Source organism: Macrobrachium nipponense, chromosome 8 (assembly GCF_015104395.2).
Source record: "Macrobrachium nipponense isolate FS-2020 chromosome 8, ASM1510439v2, whole genome shotgun sequence".
Classification (NCBI taxonomy): Eukaryota; Metazoa; Arthropoda; class Malacostraca; order Decapoda; family Palaemonidae; genus Macrobrachium; species Macrobrachium nipponense.
Genome location: NC_087203.1, coordinates 67,411,814 through 67,435,189, shown reverse-complemented (window position 1 = coordinate 67,435,189; position 23,376 = coordinate 67,411,814). Strand labels below are relative to the sequence as shown.

The 23,376-nt window shown below is 43.4% G+C and overlaps 1 protein-coding gene across 2 annotated transcripts in view; it reads right to left on the bottom strand.

The window, feature by feature from the left end:
* The window catches only part of LOC135222819 (uncharacterized), a 187,996-nt gene that overhangs the window by 144,786 nt on the left and 19,834 nt on the right, over positions 1-23,376 (bottom strand). For both annotated transcript variants that reach the window (XM_064261127.1, XM_064261128.1), the window contains exon 2: positions 15,954-16,093. In XM_064261127.1, coding sequence (XP_064117197.1) covers positions 15,954-16,085 — 132 coding nt within the window. In that variant the 5' untranslated portion in view covers positions 16,086-16,093. The remainder of the gene's footprint in view (positions 1-15,953; positions 16,094-23,376) is intronic.

Below are 23,376 nucleotides of genomic sequence, written 5' to 3'. Positions count from 1 at the left end.
GTACTGATAAGTGAAAACCGCCATTAACAGAAACTTGGTGATTTATGACGCAAAGTTTCGGTTAATGGCGCCTCTGTTAGGTATTGCCTGTATAACCAAAACTAGGCTACAGAGTATTACTCAAAACCAAAATGAACTAGAGTATTATCTAAAAAAAAAAAAAAAAAAAAAAAAAAAAGGCCACAAAGTACAGTGGTACCTCAAGATACGAAATTAATCTGTTCCGAGGCGGCCTTCATATCATGAGCTTTTCGTATCTTGGACAGCATTTTACATGTAAAATGGCTAATCCGTTCCAAGCCCTCCAAAAACACCCCAGTAAATTTCATAATAAAGCTAAATTGACCTATAAACAATGAAATACTACAACAATTTGGACCATTCAATACCTAACATAATACGTACTGCTAATATACTTGTAAATAAAGTGTATTAGTGTACATGGTATACAAGAAATACTGTACATACATATGTACATAAGTAGTAAAATGTGGAAGCTTACCTTTCGAGTGAGGCTATCTCCGAAAGTGGCGACAGAGGAGGAGGACAAACGGCAGATACGTACGCACACTTAACTTTACGAAACATAAAAAAATGTAAGGAAAACAAACTAAACTTTCCGAAACACATTAACAAAAATGATATAGTTATGATACAATAAAGTTTGTTCATACTTACCTGGCAGATATACATATATAGCTGTATTTTCCGAAGTCTGACAGAATTTAAAAAACTTACGACACACGCAGTGGGAGTCAGGTGGTTAGTACCCATTTCCGCCGATGGGAGGCGGGTATCAGGAACCATTCCCATTTTCTATTCATATTTCATTCCCACTGTCCCCTGAGGGGAGGTGGGTGGGTACTTGATTATATATATCTGCCAGGTAAGTATGAACAAACTTTATTGTATAATAACAATATCATTTTGTTCATGAAACTTACCTGTCAGATATATATATAGCTGAATCCCACCGTTGGAGGTGGGAAGGGACAGAATAGAAGGATTTTGGGAAACAAATTGCATGCAGATGATTTACATCTTGGTTACACCTGTTAGCATAGCTGACTTCGTGATTACTGTCACCCAAGTCTGCTTCTGCTTTACTAGAGTTGCCAGCAAGGTAGTGACCTGTGTAGCTGGTGCGCTCTAGATGATCTGTCAACGGGGACGTGACCGCAATGTGACTAGACCATACTGACCATACCATGAGGGCTAAGAAGTAAAATAAATATATATCACCACCTGACCAATCTAGCCAAAGTTAAGGTGTTTTAACTAAGGCTTAAGAGTTAAGAAGTCCGCCATTGGCGGCGACTCAACAACTAAAATTAAGAGCTCTTCCTAACCATTTTCTACAGGATAGGATGAGTGGTACTTCTTGACCCCAAGATTGTGTCTGCGGACACGTATGGCCCTAGCGAGCAGCAGATCTCATATGACGTCTTCACATCCCTCAGGGAGTGTGAAGCGAACACAGAGTTGCTTCGCTAAAACGCGGTACTCAGGATGTAACTGAGTGCCATGCTCTGTTGAAATGCTTCCGAGGCCGCGCGCCCTCACCTCGTGAGCATTCAGATCAAAGATTTCAAATCTTTTGTGCAAAACACAAAGGAAAGAGCCTCTTTGAAAGAAACTCCTTAACAATAAAGCCAGGGTGTTCTTTGATATGGGCAAGTCTGGTCTTTTTCGGAACACTGCAGATTGTCCGAGGACTTCGACTTTCTTTAGTTTTATGTAAATAAAACTGAGAGACTGACAGGGCACAGGACTCTCTCTGGCTCTTGCCCAATAACTTGTGCCATCCCTTGATTCCTAGCTCCTGGCCCAAGAATTAGACGGGTTTCCATTCTTATGCCACAACGGAAGGCTTAGAGAACACACCGCATTGTGTTCTCTAAAGCCCAAAACGCCTGACGATGGCCTAAAACCTCACTAACCCTCTTTGTCGTAGCTAGAGTGGTTAGAAATTAGCCTTTCTGCTCACGTGCATAAGTGTACAGAAAGGAGAGGTTCGAAATGCTTTGACATCAAGAACTTCAGACTACGTCTAAGTTCCATACTGAAAGCTTCGAGATTCCACAGACCTCAAAGATCGTGAAGGGCTTTGTTGTTTGACAGATGCAAATCTCTGAGCCCAAAGGCCGTCAACAACATATTTGCGTATTCTTTAATAGTTGTGACTGCCAGCTTATCCCATTCTTCAGACGGAAAGGGAAGACGGTAATGTAATTTACAGAGGTCGAGGTGGAGGAAAAGCCATTCTTCCTGCACTATCTCCAGAAACGGCCCACTCCGATTGGTACCCCACAAGAAAGGCAGCATTCTTTGCCTTGGCAATGACACTTGGCATTAGTCTTGAAAAACCTCTTATTCCGGTCAACTTCTCGACAGTCTGAACGTAGTCAGACTCAGAGCGGAGAGGTTTAGAGGTACCTTTCGAAGTGAGGCTGTTAGAGTAGACCGACTCTCTCGGAAAAGGTCCTTGGAAAGTGTTCTAGGACGGACGTGACCTCTGTGAAACCAGCATCTTGAAGGCCAACATGGGGCGATCAGCAGCTCATTCTCTCCCTGTGACGTCATAAATCATCTTATTACATTTCCTAAGAGTTTGAAAAAGGGGAAAAGAGACTAAACATCCATCCCCGTTCAATACCATAGGATGGCGTGTAATGCTACCGCTCCCGGATCGAGAATAAGGGAGCAGAGTAGATGAAGCCTCTTCGTCCTCAACATAGCGAAGAGATGTATGAAAGGACGTCCCTAAAGTCTCCACAACTCTCAACATACTTCTAATCAAAGATTCCACTCGGAAGTCAGTAGTTGCTGCCGTCGATCAAGAAGATTTGTACGGACATTGTGCAATCCTGTAACGAACCTCGAGGACCGTTACGTTCTATGCCTGTTGTCATAAAAAGCTCTTTCTCGTTAACTCGAACAGGGACCGAGAGATGATACTTCTTGAGATATGAGAGAGCTGTGGAATTGTCCGAGTTGATCTGGACCACTGGTTCCAAAAACTCGTTCTTCGAGGGACTGGAGGGACGACCGAAATGCTTCCAATTCTTTCAGATTATGTGCCAAGACATCTGAAACCCTCTCCAGATGCCTGGCACCTTCTCGCTATCACCTCAGGTGATACTTGAAGCACTGAGAGATGTTCAGAATCATTTCTAGATCTTGGATAATATTTCAGATTTCCGGTAAGAAAAAACTGTAGAGGTCTGAATTGCAGTCTATTCAGGGAAACAAACTTCTTCAGGAAGGAAATGGTCCCCAGCAGGCTAATCCATTCCCTCACCGAGCATGCTTACTTCCCTAATAAGGCTGCGCTTTGCCTAAGCAGGAGAGCATATAATAGTGCAATGTTGCAGTAGACTCGTAAAGAGTCCTATTACAGTGTGGTAACGAGCACCGAAAGAAGTAAGAGATATCTCTGTTGAACATAGTTTCGCAAAACGAAGGCAATGTTTATTCATGCATGTTAGAATTCCCCTCAACCTTAGGCTAAAGTCCGTGATTGTAGGGCAGAGATACAGTTAGTCAGTCAATCCCGCAGGAGAGAGAGACTTAACCGCCCGCGCAGAGATACGGTTAGTCAGTCAATCCCGCAGGAGAGAGAGACGTAACCGACTGCGCGTGACAGCGAAATAGCTGGTACTGGCTCGGTTGGAGTACAGTGACAGCAGCTTACGTTCGTCGTCTCTTACTCTTATGCCTGGGTTGCCAGCTACTCTATTCTACGAAGGAATAGGTCTGTTATTATTTGAGCAGAGACTCTCAAGCTGGTATATTTAAGCGAAACAGAAATCGCTAAATACAGAGCTGCATTTGTGTTGTCATAACACTACCATAAATAGGTAAAAGATAAATCGGAAACTCCTGGAAGGTTGCCGGGAGTACCGATTAAATGCACTTAAAATAAAAGTCCTCTCGGTTGCCATCCGTAGAGGTAACTACAGTATGCGTATATGACTTGAACCAAACAGTGGTAATATAACGCAAAGGCAAAAGATGATATTGTTATGATACAATAAAGTTTGTTCATACTTACCTGGCAGATTTATATATAGCTGAATTCGGAGATACAGCTATATATATATCTGACCGGCAAGTTTCATGAACAAAACGTAGAGTATTGTAGTCCCTTGGACAGCTATTCTCTACGTACTACATTCTTTCCTCGACGAGGGAGAGAGAGAATGGAAATAGAATTCTTCGTTCTCTTCGGCAAGAGAACGAGATAGAATTAGCCAAAGGGGATCTTCAAGTGAGAACCAAGAACCGAAGCGGACAGCTCAAGCTTCTTGTTATTGGACATAAGCGTTCATGGACGTAGTCTACAAGTCTTTTTCTTGTACGAGTCTGCGATTAATGAATGAGCTCTTCCGAATCTTGTCAATAAGAGCTTATCCGCTTACGCAATATAAAGTTATTGAGATCTTTGTCAATGAGAACTAACCCATTTACGGGACAAAGAGTTATTTTATCAATGAGGGGATACCCACTTACTTGACAAAACGAAAGTATCCTGTCAATGGGGTAAAGTCACTGAATTGACAAAACGTAATCCAGGAAGTCGAGCATATAATTTTCCCGATTCCCGCTATCAATCAAGGAAGGGGCAAGATTCCTGTTAAGAGACTGGGCTTACGGCAGGTAGGACCCCATGTTCACCTTCGGCAGCGTAGTCCCGAACACAGAAGAGGCGTATTATGACACCCAGGTCCAGGGCCCCGAAATACTGATCTAGGAGCTAACAAAATCTATCATCTGAAAAGCCCTTTCAGATGGACTAAAAGGCTGGCAAAATTATCCTGGGAAGAGGAAGGAACTCTCCAACCAGCTTCCTCTCCCGTATCACATCGAATGCCTGCTAACTCTTAAATTTATTGGCAGTATGGCAAAGGAAGTCCTGTCTTGCGCTTTCCTGAAGTTCATCAAGTCATGGATTCTATTAAAGTTGTCAGGAAAAAAGTCTTACAGAAGGCGTATTCATTTCCGGTAAAAGAAGCTTCTGTAGAGCATTCTAAGGAGCCGAAGGCGCGTCCCGTGGAGCGTCCTGAAGAGCGTCCTCTTGATGAGTGTCCTTGCAAGAATCCTACTGAACGTCTTGACGTGTAGGGCGCCTTGGCAAGTGCTCTGTCGAGCGTCATGACGTGCAGGACGTCGAGCTTCTACATACCACATACCTGCCTTACCACAAAGTCTTAACGGCCAGTAGAGCAAAAGATTAGATTAGATTAGATTATAAAGTTTTTGGCACATAGCCAAGCGCCGGAGCCGAGGGGCCATTCAGCGCATATATATCTTAAGAAATAAAAAAATTCGCTATCACACAAAGAAAACATACACACAACCATCTAACATACAAATCATTCATTCATAAAAACCAAACAAGAAACCTAAAACAATTAAAAGATCATTACAATTCGTAAAAAGACCAATATTTTTAAAAATGTCATAATTTGCTCTGCCTGAGCACCTTCACTAAAATATCGGCAAGTGTCTTATTTGCCAGCAAACAAGCTCTACGTTTGGTTTCAAAATGAGGGCACTCCACCAAAATATGCACCACAGTCAAATCCACATGACAGGTGGAACAGCGAGGAACCTGGCCTATCCGCTCCACTCATCATTAGATACCCATGAGTATATTTAGTGTGGCCAATACGTAATCTAGCTAAAACTATCTCAGACCTTCTATCCATCTGGGCTATGAGGCCAGGATGAACAGAGAGGCCTAATCGACTTTAATTTAAGATTATTATCTAAAGTAGACCAGTGGGCCTGCCACTGGTCTCTACAATAAAATCGAATGGTACTTTTTAAATCGGAAACAGGGACGCCCATGTTGGGAAATGTGCCTAAGCCTAGTTGCAGCCTTAGCACAGCGTCGGCTCGCTCATTCCCAACAATTCCAACATGGACGGAGCCAACAAAACCTAACAGAAAAACCTCTTCTATTAATTAAAAAGATAAAACCAATCTTGTACTTCTTGCACTAAAGGGTTGCAAGAGACTAGGCTTTTAAGAGAAGATAAAACACTTAAAGTCGGTAAAAATAGTAAAAAAACCTTGTTAGTATAAGAACTATAAAAAAATATACTTAAGAGCAGTCAAAACTGCCAGCAGTTCAGCTGTAAAAACAGAGGAATTAGATGGAAGCTTCTTTTTAATAATATTATCACTAGTCACTACAGAGCAACCAACACCATCAGAAACCCTTCGAACCATCAGTATATATATGTTGAGAATCACCATGTTCAAAAGCATGGTCCAAAAAACTTGCCCTCAACTGATCACCAGAGCTGATACTCCTGCTGTCCTAATGGGCAGATTTCTAAGAGTGGCCTATTCCAAGGAGGAAATTTTGAGGGCGAAATTTCAGCTACTGCAGGGGGTAGTAATCCCACCTCCCTGGCAGAGCTTGCTAGTCGAACTTTCAAGCGGCTTTGGTAGTCTAGGTCTATTTGGGGCTCTATCAGTTGGTTCTCTAACATACTTATAATTAGGGTTCAGCTTTGATGTAAGTACTCTTGATATGACTCTCAAGCCTAATTCCTCCTACGGATAAATAGTGGGGGAAAACCTGACTCAACATATGGCTCTCTACTGGAGAAGTTCTATAGGCTCCCGTACAAATACGTAAAGCCAAATTATGGACAACATCTAATTTCTGCAGTGTTGTCTTGCATGCAACCATAAATTTGACAACCATAATCAATTTTGCTTATTAGGCATAAAATATGGGTACATCCTCAAAAGGGTGATTCGATCTGCCCCCCAATTAAATTAGAAACAACTTTTAGAATAATTAAGAACGAGCTTCACGTTACATACAACTTCATTAACATGTTGAGCAAAAGTTAATTTCTTATCAAATGTAATACCTAGATACTTAATGCTATCTTCATAAGTAAAATCGAATAATTTAAAAACAGCGTAGGAATCTCTTCCACTCTTCTTAATCGGCAAAATCGTATAGCTTTGGTTTGTTTTTTCTGGTGAGAATTTGAAACCTTTAGCACTGGCCATAATGTTGAAGCATTAATAGCAGTCTGGATCTTTTGACAAGCTTCGACAGCTGTAGACTTGCTACAGATTATTGCATAATATCAGCAAAGCAAAGGCCAGACCATGCACCCCGACAGGAACTTGTTCTAATAGGCGTTGACAGCTACATTAAAGAGTGTTGGACTAAGGACGCTTCCCTGAGGTAACCCTTCTTCTTGAGGGTAAGCAGAGGAAATGTAAGACCCCACTCTTACTTCAGGTAACGTTCTGACAAAAAATCTTTCAGACAATAGAACAAATTACCCACAACACCCCACTCTACAAGTTGCATAAGGATACCCCTCGCCAGGTAGTGTCGTAGGCTTTTCTAAGTCAAAAACACTGCAACAGTCTGGTTTTGCACAGCAAAAGCATTCTGTATCTCCCGAGTAAGGAACATCAAAGGGTCAGAATACTTCATTTTTCCTAAAGCCAAAAACTGCCGATTAGACAAAAGATTCTTTGAATCCAAATACCACACAAGTCGGCATTGACCATCCTCTCATAAATCTTGCTAACACAACTGGTTAGAGCAATTGGCCTATAGTTCTTAGGAAGGAAGGAATCTTTAAAAGGTTTTTAAAACAGGTACAATAATCGATATCTTCAAGACAACTGGTGAAGTTCCTGAAAGATAAAAAACTGTTTAAAATGTCTAAAAGAAATTGTTTTGTACTTCTAGGCAAATTAAAAATCATTGAGTACAGTATATCATCTTCCCCAGGAGAGTTGGGGAAGATAACGAGATTGCTTGATCTAATTCTTTCATGGTGAAAGGAAGATTATATGACTGAATTTGAACTAACAGCAGGAACAACCATGGTACCGTCCCTAATATTCCTGAATGCAGATAGAGTAATGTAGGGCACTAGGTATATTGGAGAAATGCCTACCAAAGGTTTCTGCAAGTTCTCCAGAATCAGATATGAGAAGCCATCAATTTTCAATACAGGCAAGGGAGGTGGAGAAAATTTCCCTTGCAGCTTTCGGATTCTGTTCCAGACTAATGATATAGGGGAATCATATTTTAACTCACTATATCTGATAAAGGATTTCCCTCTTTGCCTGCTTAAATGTTTTCTTTTGCTAGCAAGAGCTCTTTTATAGATAATTTATTGACCAAGCAAGGATATCTACGATATCTCTTGTAGCAAGTTCTTGTTATCTTCGGCTCAAGGCACATGGAATCGCTCCACCAAGGTACTAGAGGACGACGAGGTTTACCAGTAGTTCGAGGAATAGACAGCATGGCACCACACAGCATATTGATTAAATAAATCTCATAAGCAGATGTTGGGCTCTGAAAATCAGTTATCTCTTTATCAACTTCAGTAGATTTTTTGAATAATCCCCAGTCAGCCTCCCCTACCTTCCATTTTGGTTAAAACATGGAGATGGAATATTTTCATAAACTTTAAGTGAATGGGCCAATGATCACTGCCATGATCATTCTGGTCTACTACCCACTGGAAATCTAACCTCAAAGACGAAGAGCAGATAGTGAGGTCAATGGCTGAATCAGAATTATGAAAAACATCATGTCTTGTAGGGGAACCATCATTCATTAAAGTGATGTCATTTAAGTCAAGCAGCTGTTCTATTATTAAACCCCACCGGTCGCAGTTTGGCTCTCCCCAGAGGGTGTGGCTTGGCATTAAAATCCCCCATCAGAATGAAAGGTTTAGGAAGCTGGTCTATTAACGTCTGTAGATCGGTTAATTCTAGCTGACGAGGATTACCCTGCGCATCCTGCAATCTATTTTTCCAATGATGGATCAAGGTAGAGAGAACAAATTGTGATCCATTTATAGTTGAAAATTTGAAACTGCACAAGCCTGCAACACAGTGTTCAATTGAACAACTCTGTGATTAACAGACTTACGGACTATGATGCCTGTTGCCTCCCTGAGCAACGTACACCTATCAGGGGTGGAGACCTATGAAATGAATAATTAAAACCCACGTTGGGAGTGTGCTCTCCCAACTTTGTCTCTTGTAGACACATCGCAGATAGATTATGTTCCTTAAACAGAACCCGAACTTGCTCTCTATTTGGTATAAAGCCACGGATGTTCCATTGCATGAGAGCCATTATTTAGAAGATGGGATCTTAAAATTTTCTACCAATTTAGGAATCTGAGTCCTGGTGAGAGAGATCTTATCAGTTTTACCAGAACTACTTGATCTAGATCTGGGTGATATAGATCTTTTAGATGATGGGCCTTCACTTGCCCTTCCAGTTTTGCTTTTATTTTCCTATGATGGCCGACTGACCGAGAATGAGGCGAGAGGGAGAAAGGGCCCTCTTCTGGAAGAATAAAGACGGCCTCTATTCCTCACCGTCATCTCCACGGTGGCACTGTAATGACAGGATCAGGTGAGGGCTCAATGTCAGGCAATGTCCCTGTCAGAGAGAAGTCGTCAACAGTTTGAGATCTGGCTTGAACCTTGAACCAACAGGGTCCCCTGGCTTGACCAGAGTCTCTACAACATGAGGAGCCCCGCCAGAGGGGCCATGAGAAGCCCACTAGGAGGGCCGTGGGGTAGCCCCACCAGAGGGGGCTTGGGAAACCCCACCAGGGGGGGCACGGGGAGACCCCACCAGCGGGGGCATGGGAAACCCCATTAGGGGACCCCCGGGGAGCACCACCTGAATGGGCACCAGAAGTAGCAATATCCAGCTGTGCCTTCAAGGCATCTGAATAAGTTTTCCTTCCCAATAGCTTCTTGGCCTGTCCCACACTGATGTGTTCAGCAATAGATTTAAGTAATGCCTCCTGTTCTTTTTTAAATTCACTGCATTTCTTATCTCGGGCTCGATGTTCACCCTTACAGTTCACACAAATTACCGGTTCAGAACATTCCTCGTGCTCAGGCTTGCCACACGATTCACAAAGTTTATTTCTGGTGCAAACATTTGAGGAGTGTCCAAAGCCAAAACATTTAAAACACTGGAGCACTCTCGGTCTATAAGGACGAACTTTCATAATTTCATTGTCAAGAACAATTTCAGATGGCAAAAAAGGACTTACAAATGTTAAAATAATCATAGACGAGGGGGCAACCTTGAAAAACCTTCCAAACCACGTCTGGACACATCTCCAAAATTTCTTCGTTCCATCCATTTCATGTAAATCTTCATTGAAGATGACACCCTTTGCGTAACTAAAAGTATAGTGTGGTTTTACCTCTTTTATCATACCTTCGGGATCAAGCTTTAAATTTAGGAGCATTACTGATTGAACATTGGTCTTTGGCATGAACTAAAAAACTATTACGCCCAAAAGCGAGTTACTTCTGGGCTCCCAACATTGCGATCTTCTGCTTACCAACCTTTTCACCTTGAAGAGGTTGCCTCTCTCACCAGTGTTGAAATAATCAACCACTTAGCTGGGTCTGGAATCTCGGTGGGTTTTACTTATTTTATTCGAATCTTTAGTTCAGTTGGTGGTCTATATATCTCAAGATACCTAGGGACCTCTTCTGCCTCTACAAGTCCAACACTCATAGAGTCTGACCTAAACTCTCTGTAGGCTCTGTGAGCTTCCGATTCATTGTTGAAAAAATATCCAAAATTCAAAACAACCGTAATTTTTCCAAGTCTATTCGTAATTCTTTTACGTTCCCAAATATACAAAATTCATTGAATAAGGTTTCATAATTCCAGTCTAAAGGGACTGGTTTTACATACAAAATGTTTGTAACAAGGAGCTCATTAGAAAAAGGCTCCAAAGTCACAATGAAGGAATTACCAAAATTTTCCTTGTCCTTATCCTTGCCCAAGTCGTCAACAGAAGGTTTTTAGTGTGTCCATAAGACGTAGAATTGATGATTCGTCCAGGTAGCCCCCCACCCACCATGGAGCCACATTTAGAGGACAGTGTTATCCCATACAGGGCTGCCCTAGGGGTACCACCCAGATATACACCCCACCCTCAGTGCTTAAGGCGTCATGATGTCCGTCGAGATCAGACCCAGCACTAAGAGAAGGGTTTGACATCTAAACTTTCCCCTCGCTCGACCACGTTAGGTACTCGAGTTCTACGGGTGAGGTGGCATGCCAACCGTCCTCACCCTCCATCAAATCCAATGAACAAGTCCAAATCATGTCCAAAACCAATCCAAGTCATCAACATAAAAACCGTGCCTTATAGAGGGAGGAAGCAGAAGGAAGAAAAGTTTTAGTAAAAGGAAAAGGGCTGACTTATTTAGTTGGATCAACAGCTGGGCACCAAGGCCCAGCGAGAAAGTAGTTCCCACCAGGCATCAGGGCCCAGCTGCTGAACCCTAAGCCCCCATCCTCGGCAAGGCTTCAGCATCTGGGGGTAGAGCAAAAGAGATCTTCCCTTGAACTTTCCTTAACTCCATCCAATCCTGGACTTTGCGAAAAGCACTATTAATTGACAGAGACCTCTTGATTTCACGAAACCCGTGGTCTTGCTGGGTTTCGAAGACAAAGTCCCTTGTTCACTTTAAGCTTCCTCCGAAGCACTGCTTACTTCACATTCTTTAGCAGGTGAGGTAGAATGGATTACTGAAGGTAGAGGTAAAAGACCTTTAGGCCCAAATCTTAAACAAGAGCATGTTGCGAAGACGAAGGCAAAGCAGTAGCGAGTCTTTTAAAAAAACTCTGAAGCATGAACAGGTACAGAAGTAGAAGCTTGCTTAATCAAAGAAACACGGTGCACCTCTTGAAGGCGAGGAGAGTTTGGAGAGTTCAACAGAAACGTTCAGCCAGGCATCACGCCTGGCATGCGCTGGCGTCCACTGGCGTCAACTCGCGCGCACCTGGCGTCCATCCGAGCGTCCAGTTCAAGCCGAGCGTCAACAGAAGCGTGCAGAAAAGCGTCACGCTCCTGACAGGCGACAAAACAAGCGAGAGAAACTGCCTTCAGGTAAGAGCGAGAGACATCTCGGAGAGAAATCCGACTGCACGAAGCAGTCTCAGGAGAAGGGCTGATCGTATGAGAATACCAGGGGCGAGGGGACACCTTCTTACTTCTCACAGTAACAAAGCTCGGACGTCCGCGCTCAAAAGCGTCCTGCTACGATGACTTCTTTTTCCTATTTCTCGGTGGAAAGACATACACATGTTCAGGCTACGTTCGCCTTCTTACTTCTCACTGCAACGCATGACGAGAGAGAGAGAGGATGTGGAGCGTCCTCTTCTATAAAGCTTCTATTTAGAGGGCGCGAGTCCCCGTAACCCTCCTTCGGCTTTCAACTTGCCCACTCCCTGTGTTCCTGGGAGTCCGACAGAGGTCCAGGCCTAGAGGCGAAATGGGGCCGATCTGACGCCCCCTCCACAACAATAGGGGCACTACATTCACAACAATGATTGGAGAGCGAGCACTTTAGATTCCAAGATACGATGAATCTATAATAACATAAAGGGCATTACCTCTCGCAGACATAAGCTCATAGCCCGTAGGCCATACTACAGGGTTAGGCAAAATAAAGTCTACAGGAAGGTTAGCAGGTTCACTACCCTGACTTTTGTTTACTGATGCAGTCTACGAGGAAGACCACCTGATTCAATCACGCTCTAATTTGCGTACATACAAATCATACGTCTTCCTTACGGAATCAGACAAAGTCACACTCCTTACATGACATATCTCAACAAAGAAGAAGCACCTTACCCCTCGTGCATACCAAGTGCGGATCTACTGAAGCTTTCGGTAGCCACACCCTATCTTTGCAGACAACACCCTCTGAAACTAGCCTAACTAGATTCAGATATGCAAAAATGAATCAAATTCAAATCGATTTATGATAGCGTATGCCTAGCCACAAATCCAAGTAAATAAATCAAAAGACAATTAGGATACTTAGCGGCAATTAAGTTTCAAAATCCTAAGACGGAGGTACTGAAAACAAGCATTTACAGTACCGGCGACAGAAAAAATATGAATAGAAAATGGGAATGGTTCCTGATACCCGCCTCCCAGCGGCGGGAATGGGTACTAACCATCTGACTCCCACTGCATGTGTCGTAAGTTTTTTAAATTCTGTCGGACTTCAGAAAATACAGCTATATATATATCTTTTTAAAATTCTGTCGGACTTCGGAAAATACAGCTATATATATATCTAACAGGTAAGTTTCATGAACAAAATTGCATTTTGTTGTACGGATGAATGTTTTAGGCTTAAGTTATGTTTACTAATTACCCTGTAACTATGAGTAGTAAGAGGAATTTTGACGAAATATTTCGTATACGTATTCTCAATTGCCATATGAAGCTCCATGAATTTTTCATGACTTTGCATTTTTCACCCTATACCCCCATATATAGGGGTTCCAGCTGGCCCCCTTAACTTTACAAAAGACTAAAATAAAATAAATTTATTTGTTTTATTTTTACATTTTTTTTTTTTTTTTACTTTTTTACTTTTACATTTTTTTTTTTTTAAACAAAATTTCAACTTCTTCACCACTTTCAACTTTCTGTTTTTTAGTATCACTTGGTTCTTCCTTTTTGCTTACTACTCCTACTAAAGGCCTCTTTAAAAAATAACTATCCAAGGAAGATTGCTTCTGCCTACTTTTGACAATGTTCCTGAAACGACTCGGGCAAACGTCATCGAACTGTGCAAGCATATGACCTGTGTAAGCCTTTTCTGGGTGTCTCTTTTCTACGAATGATTGCACCTTATGAAAAGGAGCTAGAGCATCCTTAATTTCTGCCATTGTCATAGAGTCCTCGTCCTCCTCCTCGCCGCTGCTAGAGAACTCCTCTTGAACGACGTTATGTTGCATGGCCTCCAACTCCTTCAGGTCATCTGTCGTAAGCTCCTCTTGGTGCTCCTCGAGAAGGTCATTGATGTCGTCCTCATTGACGACCAGCCCCACGGACTTGCCGAGTGCAATGATCTCATCAAGATCTGGTTGTGAAACAGTTCCAGGATCGTCAACTGTTTCTGAATATGCAGCACCAGCTTCGCCCACGTCGAATCCCTCGAAGTCTTGGGTGGATACGGCATCAGGCCAGAGTTTCCCCCACGAGGAATTCAAGGTTCGCGCGAAACCTCCTGCCAAGCTTGGTCGACGAGTCGGATGCATATTACAATATCAAAATGCTCCTTCCAAAATTCATGCAAGGTGAGGTTTGTGGTATCGGTGATGTCAAAACATCTCTTGAAAAGATGTTTCGTATACAGCTTCTTGAAGTTCGATATCACTTGCTGGTCCATGGGCTGGAGGAGAGGGGTGGTGTTAGGCAGAAGATAAAGAACCTTGATGAAGGAATACTTTGCTAGGATATCTTCCTCGAGGCCAGGAGGGTGAGCAGGGCCATTGTCCAACACCAGCAGGCATTTCAAAGGGAGGCGCTTCTCTTCCAAGAATTTCTTCACTATCGGGCCGAAACACAGATTTACCCCCTCGGTGAACAAAAGCCTTGTTACCCAAGCTTTCGCATTAGCCCTCCACATCACTGGAAGCTTCTCCTTAAGCATTTTGTGGGCCTTAAAGGCTCAAGGAGTCTCTGAATAATACACAAGTTGGGGCTTCACCTTGCAATCCCCACTGGCGTTTGACCAAAGTGTGAGCGTAAGCCTGTCTTTCATAGGTTTATGCCCGGGTAGCTTCTTCTCTTCCTCCATGATGTATGTCTGACGAGGCATTTTTTTCCAAAAAAGGCCAGTCTCATCACAGTTGAAGACTTGCTGAGAACTGTAGCCTTCCTTGATCATCATCTTGTCGAACGTCTTTTTAAAGGCTTCCGGACCGCTTTCGTGTCCGAGGCTGGCCGCCTCCCATGCCGCACCACCGAATGGATGCCAGTCCGTTTACGGAATATCTCGAACCACCCATGCGAGGCTTTGAAGTCTGGGGTTGGCGTTGATGTCCCTTTTCCTCCGTCATCTTTGGCCTGGGGAATCAAATCGCCGAAAATAGCACAGGCCTTGTAGGAGATTGCCGTCTCTGTTATCGTATCGCCAGCGATTTCTTTGTCTTTTATCCAGACAAGAAGAAGCCTTTCCATTTCATCGTGCACGTGGGTCCTCTTGCTGGACAAAATAGTGACACCCTTGGAAGGTGTAGCTGCTTTGATGGCATCCTTCTGCTTAAGGATGGTGCCTATTGTCAACGGATTTCGGCCGTATTCCTTGGCGATCACACTCAATCGCATACCAGCTTCATACTTCTTGATAATCTCCACCTTCGTCTCCAAAGACAGCATCCTCTTCTTTCCGTGAATTTCAAGTTTCTTGGGACCCATGACTACGTATATACTGTACGTAATTAGGTTATGTAGTACGTATACGTATGTAGTAAAGTTCTCACACAACACGATAAAGTATATTACAACGAAATCACTAACGAATTTACGTTAATAAACGAAATCGTTAGAACGACGAATACTGCGTGCGTATAGAAACGATGCTGCTACCGAGTGGCCGAAAAAGCACGCCGCTACGTAGATGCATCATGGGAGGGATGCTGACCAATAGGAGAGAAGGATCTCATGGTGGTGACTAGCATCAGGAACCAATGGGAGAGCGGGAGGATGGTGGCGAGTCTACTCAGTTGGCGGCACGCGAGTTTCAAAATTGTTATCGGTGGTCCGGGCGAATCTCGGACTTTACAGCAACAACCTTTCATATCTTGAACAATTTTCGTATGTAGAGCTGTAAAATTTTTCGTATTTGCTTTCGTATCTCGAGTTTTTCGTAAGTTGAGCCTTTCGTATCTCGAGGTACCACTGTATTAACCAAAACAAGAAAGACTACGGAGCATTACCTAAAACTGAAAAGATCACACTAGTATTAGCCAAAACCAGACAGACTACAGAGTATTACCTATACCCACAGTATTAACCATAACCAGAAAGACTACAGAGAATTAACCAAAACCAAAATGACTATAGTAACAGTTTTCTATTACTTACTGTAATGGGCGTTCTTGTGATCTGCTCTGATGGAGAGCGGGGATCAAAAGGTAACTGTTTAACCTTGGGGGTATGTTCTTGTTTAGAGTCATTGACTACTTCATCAACAAATTTGCTGGTAATGCCTCCCATTCTTCAATCTGAAAATAGTGTACAGGCATGGTTATTATTTTAAGTACTTTTTACTTTATAAAATGCACATGCAACCTATAACTACCTTAATAACAGAGCAAGGTTTTATTAGTCTAACTTTAATGGAAATTTAATTGCTTAAAGTAATCAGTTTTAACAGAATACTGTAGTTTAAAATCTAAATGTGTTGTCAAAGATTGGAAACTCATTCCCCAAATTTTCCTGGTAAAATAAAGAGGCCCACAGAGCTGTCTCTCAACAATGCCCAACTTGCCCAGAGTTGTGTGCTTTCTCACCCAAATTGCTAAATGCAGTTTGTCAACCTCATCATTATCATTGTAACTGTTCAGCTGAGGGTCCTAACAAGGCAAAATGATGCACTTGTAGTTTTAACATTCCATACTTGCTTTCAGGGAACTTTTTTGGAATATGCTCACATAGCAGGAGAAATACTGTACTCCTCTTTTTTTGGCTTTAATGCGTGATACTCCTGCCTACAACCTTTGCTGGACAATTAGGTAAAAATGACTTCCAGAACTTACCCAGTTGTCGCTGAAGTGGATCGGTCAAACTTTGGGAGATTGAAATATAACATGGAATAGCTTCTGGTGGCAGAGGAAACAAAAAGCACTTGGTTGTTCATTCAGCTGCCCAGCCTAGAAATGCTGAAATGCTTGTTGTTTGATAAAGATCTTTATCCAGAAGGGGAGTGTAATTCAATGACAAATGGAGGGCTAGAGCATCTAGCCAATGAGATATGTGCAACTCACTATTTATCGTTCACAGCACTCTATAGATCCTCTCACAGGCATACATAACCTACTCCGAAAATCAAACACTTATGATGAGATAATCAAAAGTTGTGTTATTGGAGAAGACAGAACACAGAATTATTCAGGTTGTGAGTCTATATCTTCTTCCACTAGCTGAATTATGTATGTATAAACAAGACTGTACCTCAATTTAATGTATTTTTCTTAACGATTTACAATGAAAAACGTGAATAAATCAATGATTGGACGTGGGGAAAAATGTTATTGTCATGATACAATAAAGTTTTATGCATACTTACCTGGCAGATATATACTTAGCTATAGACTCCGTCGTCCCCGATAGAAATTCGAATTTCGCGGCACACTCTACAGGTAGGTCAGGTGATCTACCGCCCCGCCGCTGGTGGCGGGAATAGGAATCATTCCCATGTTCTAAGACAGATTTTCTCTTCCACCTGTCTCCTGAGGGGAGGTCGGGCGGGCCATTAACCGTATATATCTGCCAAGTAAGTATGCATAAAACTTTAATGTATCATGACAATAACATTTTATGCATTCAACTTACCTGTCAGACATATACTTTGGCGTAGGGTAAGAGACAGCTAATTTACTGAATAGACAGGAAACAACATAGTTGTAGGTAATAAAAATAAAAAAACCTTGATTCTACCTGTGTTAGCGAAAGACTTCATGGCTACTGCCTAGGAGCTGATCGCTTCAAGAGCCTCAGCGAGGTAGTGACCTCATGCTAAGAGTTCTTGATGGTCTGTTACAGGGGTCTTACCCACTTACGCGACAGAACCTTAGGATCTTTGTCAATGGGGTCCTATCCACTTGCCTATTGGCATGATCATAGAGCACGACACTAATCCCGATCACCTGATCCTAATTGGGGTTAGTACTAAGATTGAAAGGAGTCATCCCCGAACATCCTTTCAAGCAACCCACAACTCAACAACAATATTACAAATAATCATTAAAAACATAAAACAAAATTAAGGATCAGCATCTGCTCCATTTCCCAGCATAGTATCCGCTGATACATAAGGTGCCAAGAGAAAAACATTTTTTCGTATGTTACTCTAACATCCTTTAAATAGTGGGATGCAAATACTGAATTGCACCTCCAATAAGTTGCTGCTAAAATGTTTCTCATGGACATATTCTTAGTGAAAGAAAGGGAAGTTGCCACAGCCCGGACTTCGTGAGCTTTACTCTCAGCAGCTTTAAAGAGTTCTCTTGGTAATTCCTGTGAGCTTCGTTAATCACATTTTTGACAAAGAACGCCCAGTGCGTTCTTTTGACATAGGTCTTTTGGGGTTTCTTACCGAACACCAAAGACTTTGTCGACATCCCTGAAGCTGTGTCTTCTTTTTTAAATAGAACTTTAAGGTCCTGACTGGGCAAAGGGACCAATCCAACTCTCTACCTACTAGAGAAGAGAGTCCCTTGACTTCAAAACTTCTGGGCCAAGGTTTAGAAGGGTTTCATTCTTGCTAGGAATAGATCCTAGGAAAGAAATAACAGCCGAGTCTTTTTTAAATCCACCCGAGAGTCAAAGCATGTAATTCACTGATCCTCTTAGCAGTTGCGAGGGCCAACAGGAATATGAAATTTCATTTACTGTAAGATCTCTGAATGAGATTTTATCTGGAGGTTCGAACCTGTCCGAAATCAAGAATTTTAGGACTACGTCAAGGTTCCAACTCGGGGGAATAGAAGATCTCAATTTAGTCGTCTCGAAAGACCTGATGAGATCATGAAGATCCTTATTATTTTCCAAATTCAGTCCTCTTTCTAAAAACAGCTGAGAGCATGCTCTTATATCCCTTGATAGTGGATACAGCCAATTTCGACTCTTCTCTTAAGAAGAGGAGAAAATCCGCGATTTCGGTCACAGAGGTATTGGAAGAGGACAGCTTCTTCAACCTACACCATCTACGGAAAACTTCCCACTTCGATTGGTAGACCCGCAAGGTAGAGGCTCTGCGGGCTCTAGCAATTGCAGTTGCAACTTTCTTTGAAAAGCCTCTCGTTCTGACCAGTCTTTCGATAGGTCGAAAGGCAGTCAGGGAGAGACTTTGGATGTTTTTGTGGGAACCTCTCGAAGTGGGGTTGTCTGAGCAGATCTGTCCTGTTTGGTAGAGATCTGGGGAAGTCCACCGTCCATTCCAGTACCTCTGTGAACAGTTTCGGGAAGGCCAGAAGGGAGCAATTAGAATTAGTCTTGTTCCCTCCGATGCCACAAACTTTCTTAGTACTTCCCCCAGCAATTTGAATGGGGGAAAGGCGTAGGCGTCTATGCCTGACCAATCCATGAGGAAAGCATCGATCGCCGTGGCTCTGGGATCTTCTTCTAGAGAGCAGAAGTTGTCTATCTTCCTGGAGAGGAACGCGGCAAACAGGTCGATCTGGGGTCTTCCCCAGAGGGACCACATTTGTCTGCAGACTTCTGAGCGGAGCATCCACTCTGTCGGGAGTACCTGGTTCTTTCTGCTCAACCTGTCTGCCCTTAGGTTTTTTACCCCTTGAACAAACCTTGTCCGCAGAATTATGCCCCGTTCCTCTGTCCAGGTTAATAGATCTCTCGCTATTTCGTACAGTGAGAAAGAGTGAGTGCCCCCTTGATTCTCCGGATGTAAGCCAGAGCTGTGGTATTGTCGGAATTGACTTGAACTACCACTCCTTGACTTCTGCTTCGAAGTATTCCAGGGCTAGATGAATCGCCAGGAGTTCCTTCGCATTGATGTGCAGTGTAGCCTGTTCTTTGGTCCAGGTACCCGCCACCTCCTTTGGACCCAGTGTTGCTCCCCAACCTGTTTCCGAGGCATCGGAAAAAAACACTCGGTGAGGGTTCCGAATCAAGAGGGACACCCCTTCGTTCTTTATTAATGGGGTCAACCACCACTTCAGGTTGGACTTTATCCCCTGTTGAATGGGAAAAACAGTCTGACAGGTCCTCCTGTCTTTTGACTCCACATTTGTCTGAGATAAAACTGCAGAGGTCTGAGATTTAATCTCCCTAGGGAAATGAACTGCTCTAACGAGGAAAGGGTGCCCAGCAGACGAGCCATTACCTCGTCGAGGTCCGTTCTTTCCCTAAGAAGTTCGAGATTTTTTCTAAGCCTCGAGCAATTCTCTCTTAGCAATGGAAAACACCCGAAAACCCACCCCAAGAATCCATCTGTATCCCCAGATAGACTATGTTCTGTATGGGGATCAATTGTGATTTCTCGAGGTTCACGAGTAGTCCCAGAGATTTGTCAACTCCAAAGTCTTCTCCAAGTCCTTCAAGCACTGAAGTTCCGATTTTGCTCTTATTAGCCAATCGTCTAGATAAAGGATATATTTATCCCTTCTAGATGTAGCATCTCGCAACATTCGTCATTAGTCTCGTGAAACACTTGAGGGGCCGTAGACAGGCCGAAGCATAGGGCTCTGAATTGGAATACTTTTCCCTGCACATGAATCGAAGATATTTCTTCGATGATGGATGCAGGGGGACATGAAAGTAAGCATCCTGTAGATCTAAGGAGACCATCCAATCTCCTGGACGAAGAGCCGCAAGAACCGATTTCGATGTTTCCACAGAGAACTTTGTGTTCTCTACAAATCGGTTCAATGTGCTCACATCCAGGACCGGTCTCCACCCTCCGAGGATTTCGAAACCAGAAAAAGAGGGGCGGTTGTAGAATCCTCGGGAATGCGGATCCCGAACCAATTCGATTGGCCTCCTTTTGCAACATCTGTTCTACCAGTTGCCAATAATGCTTCTTTCTTGGCAGGGTCCCTGTATTGGGCGACAGTTCCCTCTGGGATCGTTGCAAGGAGGCCGTCTCGAAAGGGGATCATATATCCCTTCGTTACCACTGAAAGGGACCATCTTTCGTGCCTCTCACAGAGTCCATTCTTTGGAAAATTTCCGAAGTCTGGCTCCTACCGGTGCTTGAAGGACTGGTGTCTCATTTTGTTTTCTTGATAGGTCTGAATGAAGACCTACCTCTCTTCTGTATTCCTCTCTTCTTAAAAGGAGGGTCTGGAAGAGGAGCTCCCTCGAAAGGGCTGTTGAGAGTACGATTCTCTCTCTTTACAGGAACCGAGGTCCTTGATTTCTTTGCAGATTGAGCCAAGAGATCTTGCGTGGCCTTTTCTGTCAAAGAATGATATGTCCTTCACTAGTTGTGCAGGAAACAATTGGTCCGAAAGAGGAGCATAAAGAAGAGATGACCTCTGAATAGGAGTAACTGCTTTCGTCAGAAAGGAACTAAATAAGACTCTCTTCTTCAGAATTCCAGTTCCAAAGCGAGGCCACCTCTCCTGATCCATCTTGAAACCGCTTTGTCCATGCAGGACAGTACACTATAAGGACTTCTGGGCTAAGAGATTCATTCTCTTGAGTCTTCTTGGCCAACACCCAAGGGACCAGTCTAAGAAGTTAAAAACTTTTAAGACATTAAACAATCCCTTGAGGAGATGGTCCATCTCAGAAGTCCCCCATGTGATCTTTGCCGATGACAAGGCTTGTCTCTTGAAGAGTCGACCAGATTCGAAAAATCTGCTTCGGCAGTGGTAGGGAGAGCTAGACCCAGTGATTCTCCCGTCTCGTACCAGATTCCCTTCTTTCCTGAAAGTTTGGAAGGAGGGCAGGCAAAGACGGTCTTCCCCGCCTTCTCCTTGGATTTAAACCAATTTCCTACGAATCGGCGAGCCTTATTCATGGAAATGGTTGGCTTCATCTTAATGAAAGATGATGACTTCGAGACCTTAGTACTTGTAAACAAAGACCTCGGAGAAGGAGGAGCAGTGGGGCTTAAAGAGTCCCCAAACTCTTGAAGTAAGAGGGCTGCCAGCGTCTTATATCTGACAAGCCTGGAGCCGAGTGATCTTCCGACTCAGAAATTCTTCTTCAAATCCAATTCCATTTCCGAGGAAGAGGATTGTTTATTTTCAATAGGAGTGGGTCATTCGCAACATCTGCCCCACTCTCGCAAGAACGACGACCGCCTGTGCGGCAACTTGCGTCCCTACGAGAGATAGGTTGATCCTGCAACGACACCTTATCCTTCTCCTGGCAAGAGCGACGGCGCCTGTGCAGCACCTTTCTCTCCTGTCAGAGGAAGGATGTCCTCTCCTATCGCTTTCCACGGAACCACCCATATCCTGACAAGGGCTACGGCCGCCTGTGCGGCACCTAGAGTCCCTGTCAGGTAAAGGCTTATCCTTCCGAAAGCTAGACAAATCCTCCTGGTTTAACTGTCTTTTGGAAGAAGTCCGTACATTCTGGCGCCTGGATGGCGCTTCTGGCTCATTGCGCTCGGTTGGCGCTCGTGGCTCATTGCGCCGGGTTGGCGCTCGTGGCTCCTTGCACCAGACTGGCGCATTTCGGCAGGGTGGCGCTTCTGGCGCATTGTGCCAGGCTGGCGCTTCTGGCTCTTCTGGCTCATTAGAGCTTTTAGCGCATTCTTCATACTCATCCGAGTAGAATCCGCAACTTTTACGTTAGACTTCTTCTTTCCTTCCCTTAGTTCTCTTTATCGGAAGGAAAGAGTCCTTTTTTCTGGGAGGTCTCCTTCATAAAAACTCCTACTAAAGCGAGAGCTGCTCCTGTACATTTAGTAGAATTTTTGTTTTTTCAGCAGCATTCTCTTTTTCCTTTCCCGATTCAGGCCGAAGGAGGTCTAGAAGAGGAAGGGGACTCCGATTTGAGTTTAGGCATTAATTTGGTTTTCTTCCTTTCGCATGGAGATCCATCGGAGAAAAGCTCAGGGCTTGAATTCAAAGTTGGAGCCTCCGACTCCTTTTTAAGGGGCGTGACAGTTCATCAGAGCTCCAGCCCCTTACATTAGGTGAAGAATCTGAAGACGAAAAATGTGTTATAATACAATTTAAGTTTGTTCATACTTACCTGGCAGATATATATATAGCTGTATTTTCTGAAGTCCGACAGAATTTAAAAATTCGCGGCACACGCAGTGGGGCGGCAGGTGGTAGTACCCATTCCCGCCGCTGGAGGCGGATATCAGGAACTATTCCCATTTTCTATTCATATTTTATCAGTGCCACTGTCTCCTGAGGGGAGGTGGGTGGGCACTTTAATTATATATATCTGCCAGGTAAGTATGAACAAACTTAATTGTATTATAACAATAACATTTGTTCATGAAACTTACCTGACAGATATATATAGCTGAATCCCACCTTCGGATGGTGGGAAGAGACAGAATAGGATTTTTGGGAAACTAAATTAAGTAGATGATATCATCTTGGTTCCTGACCTGTTAGCATAGCCGACTTCGTGATTACTGTCACCAAAGTCTGCTTCTGCGTTACTAGAGTTGCAGCGAGGTAGAGACCTGTAATGCTGGTTGCGCTCTAGATGATCTGTCAACGGGGCGTGACCACAATGTGACTAGACCATATGACCATACTTCTGAGGGTACCGAAGCTAAAACCACCACCTGACCTAACCTATCAAAGTTAGTTCCATAACTTCTAGGCTAAAGAAAAGGAACGCGCCT